At 31.8% G+C, this 24,290-nt stretch overlaps 1 protein-coding gene across 1 annotated transcript in view; it reads left to right on the top strand.

Moving 5' to 3' along the window:
• The first annotated feature begins 180 nt into the window (after positions 1 to 180).
• LOC148273633 (carotenoid isomerooxygenase-like) overlaps positions 181 to 24,290 on the top strand; it is a 30,476-nt gene continuing 6,366 nt past the window's right edge. The window contains exons 1-11 of the mRNA XM_088238424.1: positions 181 to 187; positions 272 to 383; positions 8,983 to 9,129; positions 9,340 to 9,450; positions 10,777 to 10,874; positions 12,211 to 12,291; positions 12,670 to 12,750; positions 14,393 to 14,514; positions 16,514 to 16,690; positions 17,340 to 17,541; positions 20,148 to 20,209. Of these exons, the coding sequence (XP_088094550.1) occupies positions 181 to 187; positions 272 to 383; positions 8,983 to 9,129; positions 9,340 to 9,450; positions 10,777 to 10,874; positions 12,211 to 12,291; positions 12,670 to 12,750; positions 14,393 to 14,514; positions 16,514 to 16,690; positions 17,340 to 17,541; positions 20,148 to 20,209 (1,200 nt within the window). The remainder of the gene's footprint in view (positions 188 to 271; positions 384 to 8,982; positions 9,130 to 9,339; positions 9,451 to 10,776; positions 10,875 to 12,210; positions 12,292 to 12,669; positions 12,751 to 14,392; positions 14,515 to 16,513; positions 16,691 to 17,339; positions 17,542 to 20,147; positions 20,210 to 24,290) is intronic.

Here is a 24,290-nt window from a genome sequence, read left to right as displayed (position 1 = left end):
TATTTCATTGCAAATCCTTTATATTTTGAATAGTCTGTTTTACCTCTTGTGTATATTGTAAAAAAAAAACAGCCAATGACAGGTCGTAAACCCTGTAAATACTTCCATATCCCTTGCCTAAAATGCTTTCCTTCTCTGTTCCAACAAACTTAGACTTTATTAATATTTTATTTGTCGAACATGCCAAGTAATTTGGCATGGTAGGTAGGTGTATGCAATATAACATATTTTATTTATGAAGTTTTATGACGTAATGTTACTTTTCTATCAGGTCAAATACCTACGTGGATCAATGGGACCCTAGTGAGGAATGGTCCCGGCCGTTACAAGATCGGGGAAATGGAATACAATCACATGTTTGATGGCTCAGCTTTATTGCGCAGGTAAGAGAAGCAGAAACGATGATTGTGTAAGTGTAAAGTATCATCAAATATGAATTCGTCATTATTATGCCCGCATCGCATTAGATAGTGAACAAGTCACCGCATGAGTAGGACCAAATTCTGAGTATCTTTATTATCTGTAACCACAGAATTAAGAATAGTCCAGAAGGAGCGTAGAATCATATTTGAAATCATCGGACTGTGTCCAATAATCCCCCCAACATGCCCTATTCTCGCCGCGCGCATTCGTGATGTCGCCGCGTAATGTTGCTTGATGGGAAAAAAATAATCATAACACAAATGTTAGGTAAAAAAAAGGCAATCTGTTGATTTCTCTAAAATTTTATTGATCACGCGGAAACATTGATTGACACAACAGAGTAGATGAGTAAAGGGTCATTTAATAAGAGTAATTGAATTAATGAACTATGAACTTAAAATATAAAACAAATTTTATTTGACATGAAACGGATATTTTTATATCATGTCAAATAATATTTGATGTTTTGAAGATAATGTCGATCAAACGTCCACCACAGAGTTGTTTAATTCAAAATTCAATTTTCATTAATTCTCTCATTAGATGAGCAAACTGGGGTAAAAAAGTTTACTACCCTGGCAACACTAACGAAATTTCCATTTTGTTTTTTTGACAATCTGACAGATGGAAAAATAATTCAATTTTTAAGTAATGCATTTGTTATACACACCACATTCATTAGCTAATTACACATGAAATGTGATTGCATCCTGTTTCTTTAAGATCCTAGTATTTCTTCACTTTAAAAGTACACAACACGGCATAGTTGAATTCAAATCAGGAGTTGCGTACTGAGCGACGTCTACAAAGAAACTAATGGGTCAAAACTTAAACCTACTCATTTATGAGTAGTTTAGTCGCCTTGTGTTTGATGTGCGTATGCGGTTTCTGGATTATTCTTAATTCTATGTCTGTAACATAACATGACGATTTAGTTAATTATTATGAAAAACAAAAGATGTTATATGTAAAATAATAAAAACAAAAAATAGTACATACATCCAATTAAAGTTTTTCACAAATATATATTTATTTTTTAAATTTTTTTTTTATTGTGGATATCAACAGTAATACATGTAAAAAAATATAACAAACAAAATAAACAGAGAATAAAACCAATGACAGATATCCGCAGGCATACATGAAATACTCGTACAATACATGCTAGTGTGTTTGTGTGAGTGTAAGTGTGTGAGAGGGTGGATGAGTGGGTGTTCTAATGGAATGAGGGTGGACAAGTGTCAAAAATATATAAAATATTAAGAATTAGATCAAAAATAAGATAGAAACTTAGTATTAGACAAAAACGTGTGTTTTGAAACGCGCATTAATGTTAATTTGTTACATTAAAAAAAATATATAGCTTCTAAACATTTTTTTTAATTCCCGCCAAACTGCAAAAGCAGTTTTTTTGCAGCAATTAAACGGATCAATAAGGGGAAATTTCAAATTATATCACGAGCTAAACGTATAAGTGGAGAGTTCTGGGCATAGTTCGTACGAACTGCTGCCACATGAAAAAGAGAGCTTGATGTGTGACAGGTGCGGTAGCCAGGGGTATTTAATGATAACTCCGACATATGAGCCGGACTATCAAGGCGTCCACTAAGTATGTCATGAAGGACCCCCATGTCTAATAGTAGACGGCGATCTTCTAAAGTAAGCAAGTGGTGCTTTTTGCAGGAAGACATATAATTGAGATCGGTATTCCTGCATCTCCAGTTAGAAGGTTGGGGATGAGGAAAAAGTGGTGGAGAGGGATTTTTTAAATATAGTTGACCGATTCGTGATTTACTTACGTACATAAATTAATTACATACTGACAAACAGTTAGCCTCGTGGTGTAATAGTCAGCGCGTTTTAAGATACGCTGCAATTGATGTACCAATGCAGTACCCTATGCACCATTACGTGCGGAAAGGTAATGATGATGATGATAATGATGACAAACATTTAATTTTAGTGTTTCAAAAAGTTTTATTTTTAAATCACAAAATTTAGTATTAAAAATATCTAAATGTGTATAATTTTTTTTTTTTTTTTAAAAACCTTTATTTTAGCATAAATAAACAATACATTCAGTAGAAAAATGAAACACTTAAGGTTGAACTTGCCAAAAAAGAGTCTAGCTCTTGTGTTTGGCATCTAGCTCTTGTGTTTGGCGCAGCAAATTTAGAGCAGCTACGATTGATAAATGCGTTTTAAATATATTTTTCTAGTTCAATGGATTATAAAAAAAGACAAGGTTTATTATCCTTCAGGGCCCCGATTACAATGGGAAGTTAACAGAGTTATCTTTGACTGTCTATAAGGAAAAATCGATATTTGTGTATGAAAATGAATATATTTGCATAAACATTTAAAGTATCTTCATATATGATTAAAATGTATGCATATTCCGCTTTTTATACAGAAAACTTATTTTTCAACATCATCATCAGTGGCGCTACAGCCCATTGTGGGCCTTGGCCTCCTCCAAAATTTGTCTCCATTCGCCCCTGCACCCCGCAGCTCTTCTCCAGTTTGTCAGGCCAATCGCTCTAATGTCACTTTCCACATTATCTTGCCATCTTAATTTTGGTCTACCTCGGCTTCGTCTGCCTTTCGGAGTGGTATAAATAATCTTTTCTGGGGTACGGTTATCATTCATTCTGTGCACATGACCCAACCATTGTAATTGTGCAATGTTGGGTTCGCCATACAGTGCCTCTAATTCGTAATTAAACAATCTTCTCCACACTCCGTTATGGTTGACAGCACCAAATATTTTCCTTTATATTTTTCTTTCAAATACTAATACCATATTTTCATCTTTTTTGGTCATAACCCAGCATTCGGCACCATATACAATGACCGGTCTGAAGAGAGTTTTGTAAATAATGGTCTTAGTTTTTTTAGTGAGCAATTTGGATCCCAGATGATTGAACAAGCCATAATAACATCTGTTTGCTGCCGATAGCCGTGCTCTCATCTCGGTACTATAATTGTTATCAACTTAATTTTACTTGTAGATAAAATTGAAGATAAATGTTTAATTCTCATTGTAATCGAGGCCCACAACACAGCCTTTTATATATTTAATACTTCAAGTACAAATAATAAGTACTTTGGCGGACTTATTGCTAAAATCAATATCTTCCAGCCAATCAGAAAACAGACTGGTCAATAGAAGAAGAGTTGGTCTAAATTTTGAACTAAAAAACCATAAATATATTTCAAAAGATACACACAAAAAAAAAAATTACCCAATTAATTCAAACTTACAGCTGTTTTTTAATTGGGAATTTAAATTTATTAATTTTAATCGTTCTAAAAATATCACATGGAAAAATAAGTCTTCTTGACTGTGCTCAAACTCCTTGGCCATTTTATGATATATGAGAAGAACTTAAACCCATGTTGCCTCTTCTATAAACCTGCGGGCTCACGCCGCCCAGGAAGGCCGTCGATGACGATCTTTCGGCTTTATACTCGTCGGAACTAATTATGATAAATATCGTCATTTGTTTTATTGCGACGTTTTCGTGAGAAACCACTACAAGGGCGCATCGGTATAACTCCATATTGATCAATTTATAGACGGAAAAAAAACTAAATCGTTTTTGTTAATATTATCTTAATTTTCTTTCCACATCTAATGATGCATAGGGTACTGCACCAGTCTATTAACCGCAGCGTTTCTCAATATTTTTTTCAACGAAGGTATTAATATATTTAAACAGTCTTGTTGTAGAGGATATCGCAAATTTATCGTTTGTAATATTAATTACACAATTAAGCAAACTAATGATCATTTTCACAACAAAAAATAAGTAAATGGGTTTATATTTAAATACTAACTTTCGTCACATATTAAAAACTAATAATTTCAAATTAGACATCGCAACTTTTTTACATGTTTCCATTATATGTATTGAAAAATCGTTTCATCGTTTTAATCAATAATAATGATGATAAATTAATCAAAGTTTACCAATTCAAAAGCCAAATAACATTGATGATTAACTCTGCTTAAAAATAGACTATACAAAAACAGAGCTGGCTACAACAAAAAATTAACAACATATTTAACCCTTTAGAAATAATAATAATAAAAAAATATACATATATTTAAATATATTTTACGAAAATATAACAAAAAATTTACATATCAATTAATCAATAGTATAATTTGCCTTAGTCACGATATTTAAAAGAATACTCGCTATAAAATTAAGCACAACAGACAAAAACAAAAAAAATAATAAAAGTTTTTTTAAAGACTTAGATTGTAATTATTGTATTACAAACAAAAGTAAATTTATTAATGAAAAAAGACACGTATAAACATTGTAGGAAATTTGAGGCCACGGTCTTAGGCTGGAGAAACTCAGACTCAATCTCAACCTACAAAAGCATTTCCTGAGCAATGGGATTATTGATGGTTGGAATAAGGTATCACAGGAGCTGGTCTCCTTTTCAGAGACATTTTCACTAACAATAATAAAATCGAAGTGGTTAATGAATACATATATCTATACAAAAAATCAAAGATTTTTGAGTCGAATAATATAAATCTAAAACTCCACAAGCAACTTGTCAAGACATATGTATGGAACATATTGATGTGCGGTTGTAAGACATGGTGCCTTACCGAAAGAGATAAAAAAAGACTAGAGGCCTTCGAGATGTGGTGCTACAGAAAAATATTAGGAATTTCCTGGAGAGACCACATCCCTAATGACGAGGTTCTCACCAGAATCGAAGAAGGAAGGCACCTAATCAAAACCATCTCAGAGAGGCGAGCCCAATGGAAAGGCCACATTATACGCCAGGAGGGTCTCTGCATGACGTAATAGAGGGAATGGCTGAGGGCACAAATCACAGAGGGCGCCCCCGACGGGAATATTTGCCTCTAGAATTTTGCGCCTCATATGTCGAGCTGAAGAGGGCTGCAGAGAATAGAGACCAATGGAGGACGAGATGCAGGACTTTGCTGCAAACCAATCCCCAGGATTGAGACTGCGAAGAAGAAGATAATAGATCAACGGGAGTTTTATTCAAAAGTTTTCAATACACTGTTTTTATATAATTGTAATCTTGTATGATAGATATCTATATGATTAAAAAGGCTGTTAAAAGTTGAACAAGATCTATGTACAAACGAATTCTGACAATAGTTCGTACTAACGTTAGGTACTTCAACGGTTGGGTGATTTCGTAGGGCACGAGATGGACAACTAATTTTTATTGTACTTAGGAGCTGGAATGAATCGAATCAGCTAGACTGTTTATAATTTTATGCTTTGGAAAATAATTTCAGTTCTAGTAAAATATCACCGCAATTCCGAAAAAAATGATTTACTCTGCTAATCCTGTGGTATCTAATGTAAGTGAATATTTTGTTTCAATTCATAAATACCGATATTCATAACTTTCATTATAAAAAAATCAACGTCTTTTATAAAATATATTATGTCAATATTGTCTGAAAATTGGCTGAAGTCTTATAGTGGCTAACATTAGGCAATATATAGTTATCACTCTTTAATGTCAAAACTTATGAGTTTACCGTGGTATGCAAAAACTTAAAGTAAATACAGTAAAAAATGCCCTTGAACCAAACGCGCTATGCGTATTGCAGCGATTTAGGCGTACTTGTATTTAATTGTTTTGGCTCTGCCTGATGAAGACTTTAATGCGTTTTGTAAGGCTTTGGATGCCAGTCAAAATAAATCATCAAATGCAATTTTGTCAGTGGTTAAAACGCAAATTTAATTTGGGTCTTAGCCATAGTGAAACTCTGAACCTGTAACAAAGATATTTTCATTTATTTATTTATATATACACCTAATGGGCATTTTTAAGGACACATTTATAGATAGAAAATGAATTAATGTATAATGAATCGTCATCATCACACCCTTTCCCCACCTAATGGTGCATAGGGCGCTGCATTGGTGCACCAATCGCAGGATATCTTGATCATTTTTGTCACATGAAGATAAGATGATCAGTCGTAGCCTTTTAAATAAATATTTCATATTAAACATGTCGGGAATCGAACCCGAGATCTCTTGCATGGTAGACAAACGCACTGACAATTACACTACGAGACCGACAGTATTAAAACATGAAACAGCATTTAATTTAACCGTACCTATTTGAACAGTTGGTGTATAAAAATTTAAGCAATTTTTTTGTAAAGAGACATTACCGTTTTTAAGATTTAACCGAATACCATTTGGGGTAATTTTCAACGAATTGTAAATTTAATTCACTATTAGAAAATGGAAATCAAGTTAGGGTGGAGTGTTTCGTTATCTTACCAATAAAAAAAACTCCAGCTAAAAACGGACACCAAAGATGCTTATGTTGAATTTTCGACACCTTTTTGTAAACACCTTATTTATTTATTTATTATATATACGCCCTAAGCCAATTACAACAGTTAAATGAAGAAACATAAATGCAAGAAACTGAACAAAAAGAACATTAAAATATTTAGCAAAGACAAACAAGGGCAAAACAATAATTGTTTACAATATATAAAAAAAAAAACCAAAGACCTAAAACTTTGAGCTAACCATGCCAATCCAACTTCATTCCAAACTGTTCCCACTTATGTTTTTTTTGTTCATTTTTGATAGGGCCAAGGCAAGTTGTGTAAAAGTTGTATGATTTTATTTTGTTGTCTTTGTATCCTTGTTATGTCTGTTTTGTTATCGGTCCTCCAGAAGCCAATTATGTAGCTGAATATTTTAGTATTGGATTTATTTATTAAAATAATTAACAATATTTTGAATTTGTCCAAATATTCATAGACAAAGACTGGATTGCACCTGGGCTGGCATTCTGAACGGTAGATAGAGCGCGCGTATTAATTAATTTATATTTTTTTCGATTATAAACGATGATGAATAATAAAAATATTGTGACCTCACTGGAGTGACCCGTGCTGAGGACACTTAACAATATACTTTTTTTCAATAAATATATTTACATTTGAGAATAAACAAAAAAGTCTTTATAAACAGAGATAATTAACAAAATGTTCAGACAGTTTTAAACACTAATTATTTATGTTTATAATGTATGTTTATAATATATATTATTTAGTACGTAAATCGCACTAAAAATTCAGAATACCACCCGTGAGTATTGTTCTAACTAACTCAATGGGAAAATATCACATGTTTTAACATGTTTAAAGTAATAAGGGTCTATAAATTACTGTCCAGTAAAAAAAAAAATGTTTTTTCAAAGTTATACATGAAAACATTTCTCCACAATATCCATATTGATTTTGAAAATACAATTAATCATTCTACATACATTTTATATATTTTAATCGGTATTCGTAATACGTGATATTGTCCTATTTTGAAAAAAAATATTATTTAATTACAACTTGTTCGTTTTTTAAAATAGATAACATTATTTTTTGAGAAAGGCCTACACACCCTATCTTTAAAAAAAATATTTAGGCTGCACTGCCCTTAACATCCTTGACCCAAACTACAAAACAAATGGATGGAGACTAAATGGAGACTATCCTAACCAGAGGACGCTCCGTATTCATTTTCTAATAGACTAGTTTTATACAGATTCCCGGTATTTAATATGTTTACTTATTTATGCAATAAATTAAAAAAATAAACTAAATCAATGTAACTGCAGAATCAGTAATATAATGTTTCAATCAAATATGAGAGTAATGAACAAATAAGCTACCAGTATTAAAACGTAAATAATTAAGATCGATAAATATCCAACAAACGTAGAGAACCCATATGAAAAGGTAAGGCATTTTCATTGACCGTTCCGTTTGATCTTTTTTAAAAAAGGAATAACTCACAAATCCTTGTCAGCTGGTAGGAAAGAGGGGATATGGGAAAAAGTTGCGAAAAATACACCACAATACTCAATGAATACTCGTGAATATAATTTGAACTTCCCTTTATTGATCTTTTTGATTGTAAAAAAATAAACATTTAAAATGCGCGTTTTAAAACATACTTCTTTGTCTTATAGTTAGTTTTATATAATAAAATCTTATTTTATCTCTAATTTTAAATATTTTAATATTTTTGACACTTGTGCAATAATATTTATACACATGTCCACCCTCATCCCAATATAACACCCACCCTCTCACACACTTACACTCACATAAACACACTAGTATGAATTGTACGTGTATTTTATGTATTTCTGTGGATATCTGTAGTTTTATTCACTGTGTACTTTATTTGTTATATATTTTTTACAAGTATTACTGTTGATATCCCCAATAAATAAAATAATAAAATCTTTCTTGGGTTTTTTTTATCTTGCAACTGGCAGGAATCAAACACGCGACACCAGTTGACCATCTGACTAACTGAACCACAGCGTCTGTCTAATACTATCCATAATCCATATTTTCCTCTGTTGATTTACAAATTATTCTACTTTTGTTGAAATATAAAACTCCATAGATAGTCAAATTCGGTAATTTTCTACGAAGGTTTTGAAATACTCGACATTTTGTTCAAATTATTTTTTTATAGAATTCTTATACTTTTCTTTATATTTCAGTTTTACCATTCGTAATGGGGAAGTGTCCTACCAATGTAGATTTCTCCAATCCGAAACCTATAAAAAAAATCTGGAGGCCAAAAAAATAATGGTCAGTGAATTTGGTACAGACGCCGCCCCAGAACCCTGTCGCAGTATATTTAGCAGGTTTGTTTGTATTTAAAAAAATTATAAATTTACAACAAAATAAATAAAACGATATTTATATTTTGTTGAAAAACAAAACAATGTGGCAACAACAGTTGCTCTGTATTTTATATTCCGATTTGATTTGAACGGATTCAATCTCAAATATTTCTTCGCTTACTTCCTGCTAATTGTTCCATTTCAAATTATTTGTTAAATGAAATGTTTTAGACTTTCAGTATTATTTAACATGGGAACTGGCATGTCAGACAACGCAACAATATCCGTGTACCCGTATGGAGATGAACTGTACGCATTAAGTGAAAACACCAGGATTCACAGGTATTCAAACAATGATATTGTTTTAAAACCATATATATGTAATTATTGTTCTGTAAAATGTGACTGATAGTAAAATTGACCGAGAGTGGGTAAAATTCATTCAGTAAAACTGACTGACAGTAAAACGGATAGAATTAAACAAGAAGGCTTATATTAGAATTAGGATAGAAGGCAAAATTGTCTAAGTGTACGTCAAATTCATTTCCAGTCAAATTAACTTATAATTAAATCGACCGAAACATAAAATTTATAAATAGTTTAACTGACTGATATCAAAAATGTTTGTGAGTAAAATTGACAAATAGGTAAATTGATCTACAGTAGAAAAAAATAAATAGTTTAATTGACTATATGAAACTAGCTGACAGCGAGATTGACTTATAGAAAAATAGACCGATGGCTAAATTGACCGACAGAAGATAAAATGCAATAGACTGATCGCTAATTTGACCGAATGTATTTAAAATTCATTAACAGCCAAATTGACTAGTAGCAAAATTGACCTATGGAAAAATAGTCATTCATGCGATATTGTATTGTTAATTGAATCAGCATTCACCTCGTAACACTTTATTATAAATTATTATGAAAATAAAACTTTTTTATACGTGTTACACGATTTTTATTCTTTTACAAGAACACTACAACAGTTTCGGGAAAGCACTCCTCCCATCGACGTGTGATATAAAACTAATATAGTAAACACAGAATATTGTTCACAATGTCATAAATCTAAACAAATAGTTGTGTATCTACACATTAAGTTGTTATACATAATTGCCTGTTTTGCCGTACTGGCCAACATAATATTGTTAATTGAATCGGCATTCACTTCGTAACACTTCATTTTAAATTATTATGAAAATAAAACTTTCTTATTAGTGTTACACAATTTTTATTATTTTATAAGAACACTACTACAGAACAATATTCTGTGTTTACTGTATTAGTTTCATATCACCCGTCGATGGGAGGAGTGCTCTCCCGAAACTGTAGTAGTGTTCTTGTAAAATAATAAAAATTGTGTAACACTAATAACAAAGTTTTATTTTCATAATAAATTAATAATAATTCATGCGATATTGGATTGATTACAAATACTAACCGTAAATTATTATTTATACAAATTACTGCGAGAGGTGTAAGGACAAATTTTATGTTTCGGCTCGAATTTAAAATTAAATCTCTTAAAGTAAGGCGTAAATTTGAATAAGTTTTATCCAGGAATGTTAGTGTTAGAATGTGCACAATATATAAAATGCCATGTTCTTTTATTGGTTATCTGTCAGTACCTACACATCTGCATAATATTTCATATATTTTAAGGATAAATCCGGACAACCTGGAGACGACCAAGTCACTTAATTTATCGCAACACGTCAGCCTTGTTACACACAGCGCTCATCCGCACATTGATGAAAATGGTATGAAGCTCATACATTTTTATAATATAAAAAAACAGCAATCATAATAATTCACAAAGTGATTCCAGTTATGAGACTGCTTCAATACAATACATGCCTTTGCATTTTTTTTTCTCAATTAAGTTTATAAAATAATCTTTTTGGCTTCTCATTTCTCTTACCGCTTTGAAGTTGCTCAATTGTTTAAATTAAGAGACAAAAAAATACTAATTTTTCAAATCATTTTTTTAATTTTTATTATTTTATTTAAATTTACGAACTCTATATTATGGAATAAATATTATATGAACATTAATATTAATTTTAAATTTATAGTAAATTACCCACGCTAAATTATCAAAATTGTATATACTCGTACAATAAATTGTCAGCGCAAGCATAAAAATTGAGCCACTTAGTAAACTTGGCATTCCTTTTATATTACTTTATCAATGTTTTATCATATAAAATATAAAACCCTTTTCGAAATATCGTATTCATTATTCAAGGTATGTGTATGATTTAGGTGCTAATTATCAATTATTATCAAAAAGGATCGAAAGGAAAGGGTGGCATTTCAAAGCAGTTGTGAGCTGATTAAGTGCCTCATTACTTTATGTAAATTCTAATAATATTGCATGGAGTCTGGATGGATGGGTCAAAAACTTAAAAAATATCGCCCAGCAAAATTTAAACAGGGTTCCTTTGAAACGCAGTGGTTTTTAAATGGCGTAGGCTCACAGTTTTTTAAAACGGAAAAGTTTTCCCGTTTTTTTTTAATGTCTTAAAAGATACAAGTGGTTATGGCACTGTTTTAGTTTAATTTGCTACTCCGTTGTGGAAACACCTTCAGTTTTTGGTGTTCTTTTATAACGGTAACGACTTCGTGCTGTTTAAAATTTCGAAACTGCGCGGGTGTGGGTGGAGTGGAGACGGGCTGGGGAGACTTGATGCGTATATGTGTATGTACTTCTTTTTGGGAGATAATAATTCGAGTAGGTGGGTATTATGCAAAAAAATTTGAAGTTAGGACGAAGCGCGGTACGGAGAGAGGCGGGGCGTTGAATTTTTCGCGCGAAGCAAAATGTTTTTTTTTTTATATTAACGATTTAATTATTTTTTGTGAAACTAACGTCTAGCATTAGACGTAGGTGAAAAGCTTGTATTGATGAGTACATGTTCGATGTGCTCATTTTCCTGCAATGATCTCTATTCAGAAATAGCTGAAATATAATTTTCCAGCTATCCATTTTATTTAAATTTATATTTTCTGTCTATTTTCCTCTTCCTTAGTTTGCTTCTGGCATTTTTCCGCTTTGAAAATGTTGCAATTATAATATCGCAATTTTTTTTACAGGAGATGTGTATAACACTGGCATATCTATAACATTGCGAGGCCCCGCATACACCATTGTTCGGTTTCCCTTTTCGGAAGATGGTAACATATAATTTTTTATATAATTTCGATAAATTGGTCAAATAGAATTATAATACATGACAATAATCTTTTATCAAAACTATCTTTGGTTGTCGGCCTTGTGGTGTAATGGTCAGCGCTTGCCTACAGGGTTCGATTCCCGGCATGGTTGACCTGTTTTTTTTTTTCACACAAAAATATTTCAATTTTAAGTCCCTGGACACCTGAAGCGTAAAACTGATCATCCTATCTTCATATAACAAAAAAATAATTTAATATTGTTCATATACATAATAAAATAAAATAACTTAAATTTTTTGTACTTAAATTTTTAATAAGCGAATGAGTAGTAGAATAATCCAGTAAAAATCTTGTATTATTTAAAAAACATATTTTTAGGGAAAATGTTTGACAGCGCCATTATACAGACTAAAGTTCTCGCTTCTTGGCCCATGAATCCAGGGTACATGCACAGCTTTGGTGAGTATTACTACTTAAGCTTTAATCTCGTGGATTTAACGGTTGCGGTAGTCAAAATCCTCATTCCAAAAAACTGACAAACAAAAATGACAACAAAAAAAAAACAGGTTTTAAAATTCAATAATCAAAACATGAAAGAAACTGGGATTGTGTGGCAATCACAGGGTTACAATAGCACCAGTCCGACCATTTTAAATTATGTGTGTACTTTATTATGTTTTCTCTATGGGAAACAATGCAATCCTTATATCTATTGAATGAGATAAGCCTAAATAATATAATATTATGTGGTTGCGAATTATGTGGGTATGCATAGGTCAAGTATTGTCACAACTTCTACATCTGTTTACCCACAACCACATCAGTATCCTTCGATTACCCGCCACATTGAGACCTCGTGTCGTACATTGCGCATTTATTTCGTTGAACGTGTGCCGCATCATAAAACTTTGTTTCCACCAACCACCAGTGTTGAGCACCAGATCGGGACCTGCCATTGTGTAAGTGCCGCTCGCAAGTATCATGTTGGATTCGGCAAGTCTATCGAGAACGAAGATAAGGTTAGTGGCATCCCTTCCTAATCCATCTCATTTGCTGGGGTTGTGACCGATTGACACATAGCGAGGATACCCACATTGTTTGCATTATATCAACAAAAATATAGTCTACTTAACATATATCAGAAGAGCTTTAGGGCTCCTCCGCTCGCTAGCGCGTTCCAGCGCCGCCGTAGAAAAACTCTTTTTCCTACCCATGAATGGGCCAATAGAGCCGCATAGGAATTTGTTGCCCCACCACTATGCATATCCATTATTTTTTGTATTATTATGGAGCTTTTATTTAATAAAATACACATATTTGTACAATATTAATACATTATAAAAATAAATACATAAAGCATTAAAACATATGTCCCGATGAACCATTAAATAATAGTTTGTCATCGGGTGCTTCGACATTAGTTATAATTAAGATTCAAATAAAAGAGTACAGACATAATATAGTACACATATAAAACAATAAACATTTTATTTTTGATACTTTGAAAAAAAAATGTGTCAAGAAGAAAGAAAAAAATTCAAAAAAACTGGATAAAATTGTTTAAAAAAAAATTTTAAAGTAGAAAATGAGAGAAAAAAAATACAATTAAATTAAAGTTTAGAAAATAAATTGTGGGCGTTCGTAAATGCAACCAAAAGAAGATAAAAATAAAAATACAACGAAATTAAACAAAAATTTAAATTTATATTTTCAAAAAAAATAAAATTTTAAAGTAGCTATTAAAATAAAGATTTGAAATATGTCAATCAAATAAGAAATAATGAAAAGAAAATATTAAAAAAAATATTGTGGAAATGTTTTCATTGAGAGAATAGTGAGTTTCTAAAATGAAAGTTTCACACAAATAATAAATCACACCACTTTCGTAATAAAAACGTTTTTTTATTTAAAAGTAATGTTTTGTAAATTAATATAAAACCACATTTAATTATGTTTGAGGATTTCCCAAAAATTACCATCACACAATGAGCAAATAAAACGTGCCATCGGCGCGATGTACCTACACTTTAGTAAATGGCACACACAAGCTACACACCATAGCGTAATAAAGACAGTCTCGTTATTATCATTTTTGTTTTAGGAATGACTGAAAACTTCTTCATAATTATTGAGCAGCCTCTAAAAGTTTCTATTGTTCAAATCGCCGGAACTCAATATAACAATAAAAAGTCCGCTAGGGGTTTACAGTGGACACTGGACAAGGTAGATACACTATTGTTTAATTATTCTCTTATTTGTGCTGTCAGCATAAGGTTTTATTTTTTTAAATAATGTATTTCCAACAGCTATTATTAAACAACATTCAATGTTGTGTAATAAGATCTGGTCAAAATATAAGTAAAAATAAATTGCAGAGTCATCTGCAGGCGATTACTAGTACTTAATTTAATTCGGAAGAGTCTTAAATACATAAAATAAAGTAATATGCTAATTAAAAATACTTAACTTCAATATCAATACATAGATGGCGCTCCAACACGCTTGTGAATGGTTTCTCATTTAATAACATATATACAAAAATCAAAAATGTTACCTGTGTCGATATTCGCTAATAAGCGGAATGGGAATGTTGTAGTACATAAAGTGGCCACTTAACCCAGCCAATGACAGGTCATAAGCCCTGTAAACGCTCGAATATCCATAATCCTGAATTTGAAAAAAATCTACCTCATCTCTGTAGGGATATTAATAAAAAAAGCTATTATTAAATTTTTCATACCAAGACCATTCATTTGGAAGAAAATACATAACATCGTTTTTCAACCTTTGTGAATACAAGACGCCCCTACGAGTAAAGAAAATGGCTGGCGACCAGCTATTGCTTTGTTTGGAGGGGTCGGTAGCAATCACGCGGTCTGACTTTTTTGTATGCAAACGTATTCCCATTCTACCTAGATTATGGTACCAGAGTAGTGTTTTTTGCACAGTATAGATATTTACCATTCGCGTATCTCTATTGTTTTGCTTTTTTGATAAACTGTTTATTATGGGAATTGGGATCATCCAAAAACCCTACAAAGCGCCCAGATTTATCTGCCGTCTTCGGACTTACGATATACAAGTATAGTAAATATTTTTTTTAAAGGGAAAAAGTACTGACACAGGGTGCTGACGTATAATATTGCTGTAGTCCGATAGGTTCAATCTTCCTTATCTTTTATTCTAATAATTTTCATCTTGCAATAATCGTATAATAGCTAAATTGTTTTTTTTTTCAAAAAGAAAATGTTTGTTTTTCAATTGGAGAAGCAATTAAGAGTTTATGAGTGAGTCATATTTTTTTATGTCAGTGTGTAGTATTTTTAAAAGCGTTATTTTTTCAAATTTCACATTTTATTATATTTATCTGGAGTCTACTATTTTTCTACGATTTTTTACTTTCTTGGACTTTTTCCTGTATATTTTTTTCAGTTTCATACACTTTGACAGTTTGATTGTTTCAGTTGAATAATTTTTGTAAGATTTTTATATTTTTAAATTTTTTTTTCATCTTATTTAAAATTTCTATATTTTAATCATCTCCACGTATTACTAAGACTAAATATGCAGTTTTATTTTTAAATAAATTAATGCTCCCTACTGACCTTACCTCAGAACAGGTATTTCCCATACCTAGTGAGCATAGACAGTATCTAATATGTTTGCTTATAATATAATTTTAATTTATTAGCATTTACATAATTGTACCGTATCTAATTTGACTAAATTGTATCTTTTTACTGTTTTGCAAACAGAAAATATTGTATTATTTACTATATAAACACCGATTTTCGGCACTGAATTATAATGTCATCACTTTGCAGAGTAACAATTTCATTACACAATCTAACCCATTGGTTTACGTAACATGAACCTCAGTTCTCACAAAAATAAATTGTAGCCAGGTGGGTAGGGCATACAAAGTACGGTGCTTTAAGTTTTGGTTTTAAAATAAAATATCATCTTATGAGTATTATTTATGTATTTATTTATTATTAAGTATAAACTTAAAATTATATGTAAAACATACATTATGTTGGTAAAACTGTATTTTATTTAATGTGATTTTGGAAAAATAAAAATTACGATCTTTCAATTTTCTTCTGAATGCTTTTACTTCGAGAAGGGAATGTTGAATTCTAGGATTGTTACTTATTTTTAAAATTGATTATGGTCAACTCGTTATCAATAAATTAAAATTGCACTGTTTCGTTATTTCTAGACAATTTTCCATGTGGTGCGTCGCTCGAACGGGAAGTTGTTCAAGAAATTTGTAGCGAGTACTTTCTTCTACTTCCATATTATAAACCAATATGAGAAAGACAATCATATTATCATTGACATATGTACTTACAAGGATGGGGCATTGATGGATGCTTTATATGCGGATAGCATGAAGGTAACAAAAACACTATTCTTTTAAATATGGGGCATTTTGTTGAGACGCCCTTTTCTTCAGAAATTTTCTACTCGGAAAATATTTTTAAAACAGAAAAAGCGTTTTAGTATTAAAAGAAAAGGCGTTTTAGTCATAGAATTAAGAATAGTCCAGAAGGAGCGTAGAATCATATTTGAATACATCGGACTGCGTGTAATAATTCCCCCACTTTGTCGTTTACACGGATAAATATAAATTCATCCTCCCATTCGCAATTGGAATGATAGGTTTTCGTCTTCTTTGACGGCCCTGATTCATCGCCCATGTTAGCAGACAAAACTTTCAACGTAAAAAAATATAATTATACAACTGGGAACTGGGGTAAACGATTGACGCACGCATTATTGCCATGTTTGTGTTTGTGATACCATAGATAAAAAAATATTCTAACCTGAAAATTTACATGGCTACACTTACACTCTTTAGCCACAAATTTATAAGGACATGTATTTTCAAATGTAAAAAATTACAACATAAACTTTGCAATTCGATACTAAGTATTCTTCTGTCCATTTTTTTGTTTGCGGGCGCCTAAAATATAGGTCGCGAGCTACCGGTTGGCCACCACTGTTCTAATAGATCAATAATATTAATATGATAACATTTCCAGACCTACCAGACAGATCCCAAGTATTCGGAATTAATGCGAAGCATATCCGTGCGGTTTGTACTACCTTTGAATGGAGACTCGGTGACCCTTCCAGATACTATGGCCACAGCCTGCAGTAAAAATGGCCTTACCGTCGTACGCTCGGAAGAACTGTGCTCAATTGGCTGCGAAGTACCAAGAATCAACTATGAAAAATATATGGGTATAATCTTTATTTTATTGATTCAGCGATTAAAGGGCATGAATTTTATTTTATAAAAATACAATAAAAATACAATTTAAATTAAAGCGAGATAGTAATTTATTTACCTAATGGTAATTTACCATTGTAATATTTTTTTCTTTAAAAACGTAAGATAGGTATCTATAATGTTAATAGTCTAAAAATGATTGATTGTGTCTGTCATGTACGGAGTAATTTCACACGTATCGCGCCAGTCACTTGGTTCGGTAAAATTAAGGTGGGTAGATACTTATTTATTTTTTCTTTTTTTATTTCATTTATTTAGTTTCTACTCGCGGGTGAAAATTTTACTAAAAAAATCGAGTAAAGATTAGTCGGCTTCATGTTGTACTGTTTCATGTGTTTAAATAAAATAAATAATCAAAAAAATATATTTTAATGAAATAACCCTATGTTATTTCTTGGGGCCGTGCTATGTTGAACAATCGACTAAATTGGCTCTGTATATATTTATATATGAAATAGACTCATTTTCGTCTGATAAAATTTGTCAATTTATAATCAATATTAATGTAAAACTAGCAGGCAACAGTCGGCTATCGCCGATTATAATTTTAAAGTTATGCCTAGGCGTAGTGGTCGAATATGAATGGTATATTGAAATTGTTAAAAATTCTTAAATTCCTTAAGTTATACTCGGTATAAAGCTGTGATAGCGACCGTAGTTACTTATTCCACGCTTATATCTGGGTCCAACGTGGTAAAGCACTGGAATAAATCCGCAATCCGTCATCTGTCAATTTTTTCTTTCGTAAAATGGATTGAATTTATAAAAAAAAATATATTTTTAAAACGTGCTATTTTTTAGAGATTTTATGTAAAAATTATCGTCAAATTTTTGTTATATTCGGATGAATTTTATTTGGCAGATATTTTAACAATGATCCTTGTTATGTTTTGCCGGATTCATTAACAATATTTTTTTTAATTATTAAACCCCGTGAATATCAAACTAAACCCGTTTGACGGTAGACGGTAGGTTTGAAAAGCAGATAAGCAAACAAAATTTGAAATCACAGTTTGTAAGTTAAATCCATTAATGTCATTGGAAACCACAATGATCGGTATGAGCAAAAAAATATTGAAAAAAAAAACAAATGGTCGCTTACTTCTGCAGGGGAGAAAAAGGAGTGGGTCGGGGGGGGGGGGGGGGGCAGCTAGATGCGCCGCACGCGGCGGCGCCCCTCTTCCGCCCACTCTTCCTGATCCACAAATCGAAGCGGTGAAGATGTTTTAGAATTTCATGGCTGTTCAGAGGCTAATAAATATATGTTTTCTGGGTAATTGTGCCGCGTGATACACGCGCATCTAGCGGGAGTGGGACACTCCTGGTTTTTCCCCTGCATAAGTAAGCAACCATTTGTTTTTTAAATTTTTGTTTTTGCATTTTTAAACGATTACATATATTTTTTAATATGCCAATATATAGGAAGGGGTTGGTTGGAAGAAATTGCCCTTTGGCAATAAGCCCGCCAATGTACAAATAACATTATGTACAAATAACATTATGTACAAAAAGTTAAATAAATAAATATAGTCTCTGCTCATACTGATCATCGTGGTTTCGGATGTGACAGATATTAATTTACATACTGTATACATTACTTATTGAATTTTATAGGTAACTCGATTACCAAATTATAATAAAAATAAATTAAGTACAGATATTTTATTTTTAAATTTATTTATTGAAATCTAGTCACATACCATAATTTTATAATAGGTACTTAAAACTAGACTAAAAATGATCTCAACATTATAATTATCAATAAACGTAATGTGTCATAAATAAATTAATATTACACGAGAATAGAATTTGGAAAACCATAAATAAAATTTTTGTACCATTGTAAATTTAAAATAAAATGAAAAAATAACATTGTATTTACTCATCACTTTTCACCCACGGTGACAATGCCTGCATGCTGTCGCTGATTTCCCCTTTGAATTTAATTTTATTCATGTTGAAGATATCACTCGCATTGGCTCCAATAATATTATTATATAAGTTGCATATTCTATAAATGGACGAATTTTTTAATGCATTAGTGTTTACATCGGTGCAGTTAAATAATTTGGCGTGACGGGTACGTTTAAGAGGTACATGGAAATAAATTAAACTTAGTCTTAGTAAAAACTTAAATAGAAACATTAAGTCAGCAATCTGTCGTCTACTATCCAAAGAGTTTATTTTAAAATGTACTCTCGCTTCATTATGATTATTGAATTGGTAATTATCTCTGTATGATAGACATTTAATTAATTTATTTTGGACTTTTTATATTTGTGATTATAGTATGGGGACTAGATTAAAGTTGCATGTTCAAGCTAATCATATCAAAGTAGTATTTGATGATTGATGATTTGATACAAAAATTGCACTTTAAAAGTAGGTTCTACCTAATGCAGAACTACGAAATGAAAGATCTTAAATGTTTGTGTAATAAGGTTTTGTAAGGCGAATGTATTGTTATATACGTTTACTCGAATTTATTTCTCGAGTTTTTGGATAAAAATATGATATAAAATGCTGACTCGACTAAATATTTTTTATTTATTTACAGGTAAACCATATAAATATTTCTACTGCATCGTTGCTGACGTCGATAACGATAATTTCGGAGGGGTAATTATAAATTTGATTGTAGTTATAAAAAGGGGTATCGAAAACGTATTTGTCGGTTGATAGGATATATTTTCATATAATATCTATTTACGATGATCGACATACTATAATATAGGCTGTCTCAATAGAAGGTGTACGTTTTGAATCTTGCACCATGTTTTTTTTGTCAAATCTAGAAACGTCATCTTCATTTTTATCTTCATCTAATATATATAAGAGCCTCCCATCGGACCGTATTACGGAAAGGTTGAGAACAGGATGCCTCGCTCTACCGAGAATTAAAACTACCACGGCCAAACATCATTATACTTACATAGGACGGAAGCTTTTCAAAAATTTACCACAAAATCTACGTCAAGAAATAAATTACGGAAAATTTAAGGATAAATTAAAGAAAAGCTTCTTGACATAATTAACATTAACTGTATTTTAAAAAAAGAGATGTATGTTTAATATGTGCCCGTGTTTACAAATTTTGTGTTTTAATTTAATATTTTTTTAGTGTTATATTTTCTCAATTTTTAAAATTGTTTAATTTTTTATTTATTTTATTATTTGGTTTTGCATTTTATGTTTTATTTTTATGTTATTTTGTAAACTTGCCAAACACAAGAGCTAGACTCTTTTTTGGCAAGTTCAACCTTAAGTGTTCCATTATTCTACTGAATGTATTGTTTGTTTATGCTAATAAAGGTTTTTATTTAAAAAAAAAATTAAAAAAATATAAAAGGCAATGTTCAAATGGTTCTCCTCGGTGGACTCGATAACTACCGAACCGATTTACGTGCGGTTTTCAGATAAATGTACATCTTTGCCTCGAGAAGGTTTAAAGCTCATAAAATCTTCAATTTGTTAAGTACAAAAAAAAGTTAATTAATTTTATTCTGATACTCTAAAAAAATAACAAAATCGATTCAGTTTTGGGGTGCGGAAAACAGTACAGCAAAACGTCAATTTTGTCCATTCTAACAAAAGGTCTGACATGCAGTTGTCTTTTTTACACAGTATCGGGAGGCATCTGCAAGACAGTGACAGGAAAACAATGTTCGAACACCTATTTATCAAAATTCTTTGTCCTCACAATTGATGTAAACCGAAACACAAAAATAACAATGTATATTTACATATCTAATTTGGACTAAATACAATGATTGATATCAAACTTTCGATTGTGTTCATTTTATCTAATACTTAGAACTCAAATATAGCAATAGCGAAGCGCTGCCGGGTTCAGTTCTTTTTATATATTAATGACTTATCACAGTACAACTAAAAAGGTAAAATTATCATGTATGCCGAAAACACTGGACTATTCTGTAAAAATCAAACTAACGTATTAACAAACAATGTCATAAACGAAGACCTAACTATGTTGACTAAATGAACAAACACAAACTTACTTACACTTCATGAAAAAAAAGGTAATATTATACATTTAGAATCTTGAAAAAAATGGAATAAAATAGATGCTTACATAAACAATGATGCTTAGTTTATAAATTTAAAATAAAAAAATAAACAAAACAGTGCCACCTCGCACATAGCAAATGAAGCAATTACTCTGTTGCGATCTAAGTTCAGGTGTCGGGTTATTTCTCGAAACGGTGACATCAATTGGCCGCCATGACCTTGCGATCTGACACGGCTGGACTTTTTTCTTTTAGTAGGGGTCTAATCGAAATGGTCCTTGCAAAATGTGATTAAAGCAAGCCGCTTGGCACAGTTGTTCACTTGGTCAAACTGAGTTGATTAAGCCCGGTTGGTAACGTCCACCCCCCGCGGGGGGGTAGGGGGGGGTCAATGTGTCCATCTGCCGCGCGTCAGTCTACGATTTAAATCAAAGTCAGTTTGACTACTAGGTCATGTTTGGTATCATTATCGTATAATTCAGGATCAAGGAATTCATTTCTGATAATATTTATCGACTTTTCATGATAGAAATAGGAGAAAAATTTAAAACAATCAAAATTTTTTTTTTTTTGTTTTTGGTAAATAACTTTTTAAGTATTGCGATATTTATAAAATAAAAAATATGATAAAGTAGTTTTATTATTTTTAAAACACAATTATGAAAAAAATACTTTTAAAAAAAACATTAATGCCGCGTGGCAGAGCGACGCGTTGAGAGCGCCCACATACAAAAAGCGTTTATCTCTAGATGTTGGACGTTTATAGGCTGATTATGTTATGTGTAAAATGTTAAATAACATAAGCAGTTTAAATTTTATCAAGTTTTAATAGTAGAAATCAGAAAAAAAAATCAATTGTAAAATAAATAAATATAATTTAGGTACTGACCCATTTATAACTTTTGAAGCATTGCTATATTTGCAAAATAAAAAAATAAGGTTTAGTAGTCTCATTATTCTTTATTATATTAACAATAATTTTTAAACACATTTTGAGAAAAAAATACTTTAAAAAAAAACATTTATGTCGCGCGGCGGAGCGACGCGTTGAGACCGCTTGCTCGCTGTATTTTAAGAGCGTTTCTCGCTCTATTAACCTACAATTTTAGAAGTATTGCGATATTACTTTTTCAAAAAAAGCGTTAAGTAGATTCATAATTAAAAAATATTAATACTTTTACATAAGAGAAAACAATTACAAGGGAACTTGACAGTTTCCACCGCATAGGCATAATTCGGTGCAATTCAACTGGCGCTTATTGCAGTTGCATCTAGCTCCTCAGTTTGCCTTGCACTTGCAACGAATCAATTCTAAGCACGCTTGAGCAGCAACTGGACTCAAAGTCCAGTTTGGGGTCCAGCAACTTCCTTCTTTCTTCCATGCCCAATCAGAGGGACTAGGAAGATTTTGTATCGGTTTCATTGTTTGACCCCAAACCTGGGCACCCTTAAACCCTAGTGTATGCTGATGTACTGTTGTCTCTGTCGGTTGCATATTTTCTGTCTATCTTTTTCGTAAAAATATATTTTCTGCTTCCGTTTGTGTTTGTACAAGGGCAATATCTGAAATAAATTATGTAGTTTCATTATTGATTTTAACAATAATATTTGTTGTTTATTAAAAATATATTCCAATTTTCTGTCCTACGCTTACCTATCATACATTGTTATGACAAACTTATGAATATATGGCTTGGCTTGCTCCATAAGTCCTGACAAAAGTGACTTGAAGCCTATTGTTGCATCTGGATAGGCAATCCAGGCTTCAAAGGCACTTTTCTTGCCCCTTCCACTAAAAGCGGATACGGTATCACACCCAGTAAATGCATGGAACAAGAGCAAGACGTCTGCTATGTCTGGTCCTGAAATATTAAATAAAAAATAGATACAATTATGCGGGATTAAATAAAAGTTAGTTTTTACTACATTTTTACTGGGTCACGTTTGAACGCTGCAGGAGGAACGCTGACCTTGTAACGTTGGAAGGGTGGAATTTAATGAATAATTTTATAAAGTAACCTTGTTTAATATAAAATATTACTTTAGTTTTACTCGTATTTATTTACCTAGAGAGGCTGCAGTAGTATGACACGCGATAAATTGATGTTTTTTTCCTGCCCCAATGTGTAGCCACAGCTCTTGTAAGTCTGGTATTTTGGTACGCATGGCACTGCGAGCACGATAGCATCTGTGTTAACAGTGCAAATCATAATTTTGTGATAGCCTTGGTTTACAGCATCAGCTACATGTACCATGAGTCTTGTGTCTGCTTCCTCATGGCTACACGGTTCTATGTCTTCTTTAGATCTGATACGGTTGGTTAGTACACTTGCCGCGTGCGTAATATTAGCTCCTTTCCGCTAGGCAAGTCCATAGAATGACATTGTGAAGACAACAGATAAAAAAGTTCCTCTATGTTTGCTTCATCTCTAAGAAAACTGGACCAATTTTTCGTAAATTTTGTCACTATTTTTACATTAGTGCGTTGACCAGTACCCCGTATCACTCTGGTGGCTGTTTTAAGGCTGTCATCATTATACCTATCCCAGACCAAATCTAAACGCACTACAGTGGATAACTCTCGTATAAATGAAGAGAAAACTGACTCTCCATACTCGAAAAATTTATCAAGATCTCCTGTTTTATGTTCGCATGTGGCTACATAAAGTTTA

Source organism: Micrasema longulum, unplaced genomic scaffold (genome assembly GCF_059751315.1).
Source record: "Micrasema longulum isolate JH-2025_06_02 unplaced genomic scaffold, ASM5975131v1 h1tg001893l, whole genome shotgun sequence".
NCBI classification, from domain to species: Eukaryota; Metazoa; Arthropoda; class Insecta; order Trichoptera; family Brachycentridae; genus Micrasema; species Micrasema longulum.
The sequence above is the reverse complement of the archived record's forward strand: the minus strand, read 5'-3'. Positions and strand labels throughout refer to the sequence as shown.